The sequence below is a fragment of the Dermacentor silvarum genome, chromosome 2, assembly GCF_013339745.2.
Source record: "Dermacentor silvarum isolate Dsil-2018 chromosome 2, BIME_Dsil_1.4, whole genome shotgun sequence".
NCBI lineage: Eukaryota > Metazoa > Arthropoda > Arachnida > Ixodida > Ixodidae > Dermacentor > Dermacentor silvarum.
Window position 1 is genome coordinate 29,950,697 of NC_051155.1, and position 9,411 is coordinate 29,960,107.

Here is a 9,411-nt window from a genome sequence, read left to right on the forward strand (position 1 = left end):
ACCCAGAGATTCCTGAGCTAGCTAGCCCGCATTGCCGGGTTTGACCACCTAGCTTTTAGAGAACGTTAGCGTCGATGTGAGATGCAGCATCAGGTCAATTCGCTCGCTGCTGCAGCCGCGCTTCCTCACTCCAGCGTTTTGAAAGCGAGTTTCTGAGAACTGAGTCGCGAAAACGTGAACTATGCCGCGAAAACAGCGCATGCATGGTGCACTGTGTCCCTGACGTAGAGGTGATGGTTGTGATTATTTAATGGCATCCCCTTTGAAACGGGGCGGTGACAAATAGTCCCCTAGCCTGCTTGATTTAATACATGTTTTTTACTATACTTATTTTAGTAAACCTTTCATTATTATTTTTCCAAAATCTGCCTTGTACCGCTACCTAGAATTTTCAGAGATCAGGTCGTATCAATCTCCTTCCCGCTTTTTTCCCACAAATACTTTAAAAGTATCCTGCTAATCTCTACAGCTAATCGGTTGATGTTTTCTTCTTCATTCACGCGCTTTTGGAAGTTGTACGTTACCTACGGTTCGGGCTGGGTGAATCCCTTCGCATTCCATTAGGATGTGCTGAGTGGTCTCTGGGTCTTTATTGCAGCATACACATGCCTCATCTAGTTCCGAATATTTGTTCCGGTATGTTTTGGGATAATGCAGTCCCGCAGCTAGCAGTAGCGTTGTAGTTGTAGTTTTCTTGTCCTCGTTGGGCCTGGCCGCCTAAATACGCATTCGTATCTATCTTATTTCTCACGGAAGCGTAAGATTTGAAGAGAAATTTGCGTTGCTTTCCCCAACCTTCATAGAAGGAGCAGTTAGGAGCGCGAAAAAATGCGAATACGGACAGTGTCGATTCCTTGTAAGAGCAAGACAACGTACCAGCATGCAAACACTTGCGATGGGCACAATATATATCATTTTCCGTAGAACTAACAAATCGAGTACCCACGTTGTCGTCAGCTAAATAAAGGAAGCCAAAGTTTTTTTTTTGTTTTTTTTCCTCCCTAACTCCCGTGCTTCGCAAAATATCGCAATAGAATGGATACTCGTGGCGCAGGGAACCGGACCCACACGTCATCGAGCGGCTGATGGCCCTGGACAACATGGCATCCACAGCACTGCTGCCGGTGCTAGGCGAGAACGTCGGCGCGAGCCTTTCCTACGTGCGCTTCAGCAGCGTGCAGGAATACTCGGGGGAGTTCTTCCAGGGGCGGCTGTTGCTGAACGCCGTGAACCGTGCACTGTCTCCTGACCGAAAGCTGTCGCAAAATGACAAGATAGGAGTAACGCGAAGCCTACAGCTGCGTCTTATGGGCCGCTTGCTGCTGCAACAACAAGCTTCGATAACTGTACGGGGATACGCGGCGATCATGTTAGCCCGTTACTTAGCGCCTTTGTCATCGAAGGCACTAACGCGCGTACAGCTCAGCGAGTACGGTAGAGACATCAGGGCTATCCTGCTGTCAATGGGTGGATGTGTGACGTTGGCGGCGGAGCGCTTCTCTTACGCGACTGGCGATATGCTAGCCCGCTGGTTCTTTCCACCAGACAAGACGGCCGGAGTGCGGAGCATCGCCTCGCGTGTCTTTAACGCAACCCACACTGGGTGGATTAAACTCGGCTGGACGGACGACGCCACGCGGCAGCAGGGCCTGCGACAGCTTGGCAGCTTCCACACGGTGCTTGGACGACCGCAAAGCCTGTCGACGTTGGCACAGCTCGACTCGTTATACTCGTACCTGCCGGTGCTTCGCGGGAGCTTCACAGAGATGCTGTTGTCCGCCGAGCGATCGCGAGCCATTTTAGCCACTAGGCTGCTCGGCACTTCACGCCCCACGTTCCTGCCAGTCCGGTCACAGTTGCCCATGATTGTGGCGAACGCCTTCTACGTGCCCACACAACACTCCATCGTCGTTCCACCGGCTTTGCTGTTCGCGCCCTTTTTCGACCTACGTGCACCGGCGCCCATGAACTATGGGAGCTTGGGACACGTCATCGGCCACGAGGTTACGCACGGCTTTGACCCCGAGTTCGGCGGTGACGAATGGTGGTCGGAGCGCTCTCGCTCCGCATTCAGGGCGAGGCTCGCCTGCCTCCAGCAGCTGTACAACAACGTGAGCCTCGCCTCCACGGGCATCCGTTTCGGGGACACGGCCAAGGAAGAGAACTTCGCCGACGCCGGTGGCATGCGCAAGGCGCTGGATGCCTTCAAGACACTGGAGCCGCAGAGCGCGGAGAGGCTTGGAAAGCGCGTCTACTTCGCCGATCAGCTTTTCTTCATCAGCAGCTGCCACAAGTGGTGCTCGGAGGAGACGCGTGAAAGCAGCGTGCTGTCCGAGGGCGTCAAGCGACGCTACTCGCCGCCCCAGATGCGCTGCAACGTACCGCTAATGAACACTTGGGAGTTCTCGCAGGCATTCGGTTGCCTCGACGAGTCTCACATGAAACTGCGGAAAACGTGCGACATATTTTAAAGCCCTTTATTCTTGATTGTGGCCATTATATAGATTGTCTTGCAGTTTATGTGGAGCGCGGGAACATGCGATATTTATCGTTGTCTATATATAGTACTAGCTAAACATTTTGATGTATGTGTTTTGATATGAAGCAACTTCTTTAAACGAGCATTGGGTATACATTAGAAAAAACTTTTTAATGAGTGGCAGTCGTACCACTCGTATTCTGTTGTCTTTGTAAAAATTACATCAATGCGTTGTGCAGCATATATACTTCGTGCTTTCGTTGCAAAGTCTTTGTTCAAAACAGGCAATAAATGTACGACGACTAAGTCAACTCGTCATTATGAAATATTACTTGTTGCTTTGCTTTTCTTTTTAAGTTACGCAGCTTGTCAAGCACTTTCTCTTTTAAAAGTTGCTGTTTGCCGTTTAACGTTTTCCTCCAATGAAATAATTTTGATACAGTGCTAGCTAACAGTAATTAGGCGCCCTTGCGCGTAAAGCGCAGATGATACGTACGTTTTATTTGAACGACATTACTCCATGCCGGTGCTTCGCACGAACACTTATAGAGCGTAGCGTTCACTATAAAGCTTCTTGTATCGCTGGAGAGACGAGGCGAGGCGACTTGTGGTATGTTTGCAAAAGTTAAATTTCTAGTTGAGAGAGATGTATGTCACTTTACTGCAAAAATTCAGAGCCCTTCCCCTGTCGAAAAAATGGGGTTAAGCGAAGCTTGTGTCAAGACGACACTGCCGCAGGCGCTCCGCTTCGTTTGCCCTAAACTCAGGGTCGGCGGCTCTTCGCTGACATATGGCCTCAACATCGCGCTCCCGCAACTTAGGGTCTGCGGCTCTTCGTTGACGTTTCACCTGGGCTTCGGAAGCCCTCGCGCTAGAATCGGACGACAAGCTTAGCTTACCACCATTTTCTCGACAGGGGAAGGGCTGGTGATTTTGTCTCTTTGGGTATCACGTGTGAAAGGGCAGTTCAAGAGCGCGTTACATGTCCCCGAGCCCTCAGGGGTATGTGCCATTGAGCTTGGACCCTTTCTACCCTATCATCAGGATCGGCCCACTTTTCAGCGTGACACCACCACCACCGCCGACAATTGTGAGCCTATAAAGCTTCGCTTAAAAACTGTTACGACCGAGGAAATATGGCGTTCGTGTTGGATTTAGAAATACACTGGAAACAGTCCTGATATCATAAAGATTCGAAACGCAGCGTTAGTTCAAAAATGGCATGAACAGTAAAGGAAGTGCTCTGAACAAACGCTGAATCGCAACCATTTTCTTGTCATATATACAGTGGGTTCATGTTTAAGTTCTACGGAATTTTTAAAAATCGCCTGTGGCAGCTAGCATAATCCTTATCATTGAGCTGGGTTATTTGAAAAAGGCGGACATTAGCAGCACGAGAAATCAAAACGCATATTGAACTAATTAACAAAAATTGACGAATGAACTCCTTAGTTAATTACTTTACGACACATTGCAATTTACAAATTGTAGCCGGTGAGTTTGCAAGACGCATCCACTTGAAATTAATTTCCAGGATGACACCAGTTTCGAGATATCATTTCCCAAAGTGTGGGACGAAATAGATGGGCGTTCCAGTTACTTTGATGCTTCAATGTATAAAACACCATTTTGGTGAAAAACTAAGTGGAACAACAGTGAATTTTTACGGTGAGTTTGATGGCGCATATTTCCTAACTAGTGTCATACTGGAAATTCATTCCAAGCGGATACGCTTGACAAGCTCACCCGCTACAGTTCGTAAATTGCAATATGTGTCGTAAAGTAATTAACTAAGAAGTTCATTAGTAATTTTTTTGTTCATTAGTTGAATATGTGTTTCGATTTCTCGTGCTACTAATGTCCGCCTCGGCGAATAACCCTGCTCAATGATAACATTTAGTAGCACAGGCGATATCTAAAAATTCTGTAAAACTTGAAAAATGTACACCGTGTATATATAATTTTCTCTTTTTTTGCTTCGAACACTGTTCTTTAATAGCCTGCACTGTTTACTAGAATCCATCTTCAAACAGATTTATGGCACCCTGCAACAGTTGACGAAAATTACCCCTTCCCCACGTATCCCTCATGCCCGACGAGGCAGTGTCGTGGAGATAATTGCAGACAGATTCCCACATCACACGCGATGCATCTCACACAACACCTATACACTTCACACAATATCAATACACTTGTCCCTAATGAAACACACGAGCCACGCTTGGCCATGCCACATGTGCATGCCATTTAACAAAATCAGTTTCGCTTAACCGACACCGAAAAGAACATCAGTTGGAGGCTTCGCTGTGCAGCGTCGTCTCCGGGGACCTGCTTGATTTGGTCGCGAGAGCGCGCCGGGCGGTTACAGCTCATGGGGTTCGGGACTGAGGGCTCCACCCACAGCCGAGACATCCCGGCGGGGAGCTCCCCAGTGCGATATTGTGCAATTAAAATTTATCTCTGTCTCTGATTCGAAGGACGTCACTGCGGATAAATTATTTTTCCCGGGTGGACATCATTTGCAAGAAAAACCAAGGCAATCTTTCAGTACTTAATTTTAGTCTTTGAAGTGTAAAGTGTTGAAGGGTGGCATGAAACTTTTCGGGGATGGGTTCTAGTAAGCCGTGTATGCTTTAAAGAAAGTGTTATTGCTACATGCATATTGCGTGTTTCTTTTGGACGATGCGTGCGGGTGCCCCGACGAAGAAGACGAACTGCTCCTGGATCTCGAGCTGTCGGCTGAACTGGCCAACGCTGCAGTTGTCTTTTGGAAATATGCATTCTAATTGGCCTTCAGTGTTTAATGGCTCATTCGCGTAACATTTTGGTGGAGGTGCGGGGTACAGTGATATTGCGCTTCAAAAGGAAATCAGGAACAGGTGTGACGACGTAATCTCCATCGGGAACAGGGAAGGATGATATCAAATCGACGAAAGGCAAGGCTTTAGGCTTTAGGCACGCGAAGGCGGTCGTAGTAAAGTTGTTCGGGAGTTCGGCACGAATATGCAGGAGAAGAGGAAGATCGAGGCAAAGGGTACCGGCAGGCCGTACAGTTGAACAGAGTGGATTGCGCCGTAAGAAAGTCTAGTCCGGGGATAAGGTCATGGGGATAATTGGTCAGCACTGTAAAAGGGGTGGGAACGTGGCGGCCGGTGATGCTTATACGGGTAGTACATGTTCCAGTGACGGCGACAGCGATGCCATCGGCGACGCGTACGGCTCGTGTAGTAGCAGGCGTGAGAACCTTCTTCACAGGAGGACGGAGGCTAGCACTCATTATGGATACCTGGGATGTAGTATCCATTAACGCCATCGAAGGGACACCGTCAACGTTAACATTAAGTACGTTCTGGTTAGTTGGGAGCGTCAATGGAGGATTTCGGCACGATGAAAATAATGCAGCGCCATCTCAAGGAGTTGCACGGTCTAGTTTTCCGTTCACGAAGGCCTACAAATGGTCGGCGTCAGAGGCAGGACACATACGGCGAGGCGAGTAGCGGTGAGGATCGGCATTTGGGTGAGGAGAAGGAGACAAGTAGCTCGAATACTTGTCCAAGAGATGCGGCAGTGGCGAGCTACATGGCCAATTCGGTGGCAACGGAAACAGATTGGCTTGTCGAGAGGAGTTCTCCACTCAGTAGGGTTGCGGAATATGGTAGGCGAATACAGGTCGATGAGAGGAACAGCTGTCGGTATCAGTCTGGCGTCAGGTCGGGAGACAGAGCAGGCAGCAGGAAAACCGAGGTTGGCAAATTCTTGCCGCACAACTGCCTTAATGAGGATGATCGCTGGTGCTGACTGGTCAGTGGTGTGATGAAGTGGGCGAGTGCTCAACATCTAAAGCGATGTGCATTGCTCATCCTGATTATATGTTTCTGCACTGTGAAAAATGTACTTGGAAGTGTTAGCGGGAAGAACTTTGCATTTCATGACACATGTTCTCAGCTTAATTCACCAAAATGGTTTTAAGGAGAACGTTTTTAGCGAAAATCTACGCTGTGAGCACTGGCCTGACTTCCACTCTGCAATTGCAACATTCCGCCTAATGGCAATAATTGAAAAATTCAGAGCCCTTCCACTACTGTGAAGATGGAAGCTAGCGAAGCAGCGACTATGGTAGGTCTGCTGTAGTGAATATTGCGCCTACGATGAGAATGGGCGTATCGTCGTTGGGCATCACCCAACCGAACATGTGTATCATGAACGTTTCGTTTGAAAAGCTCGCGTTGAAACCTGGCCGTTGGACCGGGGAAGTTGGCGCTAGCGTTGCCGAGGCGTGCACCACCGTAGTCGGGTTCCTGGATGGCAAGATAACGCTGACGTTTGGCCTCAACATCGTGCTCCCTCAACTCGGGGTCCGCGGCTCTTCGTTGACGTTTCGCCTGGGCTTCGGAAGCCCTCACGCTAGAATCGGCATGTCGACGACGAGCCCTTTGCCGAGCGCGTTCGCGGCGGCGTTGCCCAAACGCATTAGGACACGTCGTCAGTTGCTCATGAATGGCTCATACTCCCTTAATCAATGTCTCATGCCCCCGTAAACGAGGCCGTCCCATTACGACGACAGAAGAGAAGAGAATTCTACGCTGGAATGCTTAGCGGCAACGCAGCCAGCTGTGTAAGCAGACGATGACGACGAAGGCGGGAGCAGTGGCACGAGCGCGTGCCGAGCACGTGCACGGCATCCAACGGCCCGAGCGCAGACCAAGGGGCGCCAACGAGCTTGCTGCGGAAGACGACGACGACGCTCGATCCAGTGCTGGTGATGATAGTTTTTTAACAGCGGAGCTGTTTAAGTCCGGTGTAATGTGTCTGCTGAATCAAAAAATATGGGCCGATCCTGGTGGCAGTGCAGATAGGGTCCAAGCGCAATGGCACACACCTCTGTGATCTAGCGAAGCCGAGCCTGCCTAAGTCTAGCTAAGCATGGTTGGGACTACTTAAGCTTAGTCAGTCATCGATAGGCAATTGATAGCCATTCAATAGCTATAGATAATCGATCAATAATCAATAAATTACGGGAAATGCTGGGGATGACTTGGTAGGGCTTAGCCTAGCCCAAATACGTGGCCAATACCTTGCGATAGCCAATCAATAGCTAATCAATAATCGAAAAATAATAAAGTCCTGGAAAGGCTGGGGATGATTTGGTAGTGCTTAGTCTAGCCGAAATAGTGGCCAATACCTTGCGATAGCCAATTGATAGCCAATCAACAGCTAATCGATCAATAATCAATAAATTCTGGGAAATGCTGGGGATGACTTTGTAGTGCTTAGCCTAGCCCAAATACGTGGCCAATACATTGCAATAGCCAATTGATAGCCAATCAATAGTAAATTGATAATCGATCAATAATCAATAAATTCCGGGAAATACTTGGGATGAGTTGGCAGCAGTGTTGCCAGGTCCGACGAGGCGGCGTAGCCAGAAGCTAGAGAAGTTGTAGCCCAAATGTAGCCAACCAGAAAAAAAGTGCAAAATATTTCGTAGCCAAATATAGCCATTTTTATTTCCAATTTTATTTGTGTATACATTTTCGCATTTGACTAAGGCAATCCTGTTTTGCACAAGCCGTCGTAACAAAATGTCCTTGCCGCCGTGACGGTCGGCCCTTTACATCAACAACAGCGACATCATGCTTGCACAGAACACTTTTTGGTTGGGCCCGGAAGCTCTCAAGTTCCAGCGAATCGCCGCAGAGGGCGAAATCAGTGCTTTTATTTTCTGACAAATAGTACTAAGGTATTATTTTTAGTTATTTACAGTAATATTAACTGGAAACTGTGATTTTAACTGTCGTGAACACAAAATAATGTTCAGCGTCATCCATCTCTCACGTTATCTCATGCTTACGGCGCAGAAGTTCAGCTGTCCAGCGATCTGCGATGGCGACGTGCTCACAGCCTCTTTTTTTGGTGAGCTAAAACAAGTCTTTCGCGCTATGATATCTCGTGTTATTTGTCTGATCGTCCTATCTTGTTTTCTCTTTTTTTTTGCTTTTGTTTTTCAATTAGCTCTGCCCGGATTAGCTGGGACACACACTACCTATATAATGTGAATTACATCAACCTGGCCGCCATCTTCGGTCTCTAGCACGCCAAGAACATGTGTTAAGAAAAGGGACAGGCAACAGATGCCACTCACTGCCTGAATCGGCGTAAGCGGAGCTTTAAAAGATTACTGCGCAAACCGGCACACTAGTGTAAGAAGCGCGCAGTCGTTTTCGACGACAAGCACATCCCGAACTAACTCGCTCGAAATGGTAAAAGCCACGACGTCCACAAACAGCAATGGTAAACAACAAATTGATAACAGTGGTAATGCTGTGAGAACCGGTTACTGCCTAAAAGCAAACCATGTTGATGGCTAATAAAGTTTTAGAATAGAGGTTTCGGAACTTTTGGGCCCCAAAGAGCTTTGCGAGTGTTAGCGTTGGGGCATGCAGGAATGAAGAGTTTTGGAATAGGCGTTTTGCGTTTGCAGGTAGCGTGTTGCGTTGGCAGCGTCACTACGGCGTCAAAGCAAAGCTGTTATAAATATTAAAATAAAATATACCATATTATGATAAGAAAAGTCATTTTGACTTTCGTGTTTTTGCCTTTAATTACAATATATAGAACTTATTCTATTAGCAGCATGCAACTTGTTGGGGTTAGTTTTGAGTAACCAACTTTACGCACCAAGTCAATCTGTGATAGGCCTACGAGCCATGAAATCAACAATTCAATTCCGAATCAGTGGCGTATAATGAATCAATCTTCATTACACATGTTAGTTGAGAGAAAGCGATAACCGCAATCACTTCTTCTAGCTTACGAACTTCACGCGTTACAACGAATCGAGTCCAGTTTTGTGCTAGGTTAGAGCCGTCGCTTCGATGGGCGCCGCCATGTTTGTTGACGGAAGCTTTTGGGGCAGCTTTTCGGGCTCCCGC

General features: G+C 47.9%; 1 protein-coding gene across 1 annotated transcript; it reads left to right on the forward strand.

Annotated features, from left to right (window-relative positions):
- The first annotated feature begins 1,085 nt into the window (after positions 1–1,085).
- LOC119439953 (neprilysin-1-like) lies at positions 1,086–2,471 on the forward strand. The gene has a single exon (XM_037704914.1). The coding sequence runs from the start codon at positions 1,086–1,088 to the stop codon at positions 2,469–2,471; it is 1,386 nt and encodes a 461-aa protein (XP_037560842.1).
- Positions 2,472–9,411: the final 6,940 nt, after the last annotated feature.

Bases quoted from the DNA above. Each gene is read 5' to 3' on its own strand.
- LOC119439953 (XM_037704914.1), top strand. From the start codon at position 1,086: ATGGCCCTGGACAACATGGCATCCACAGCACTGCTGCCGGTGCTAGGC.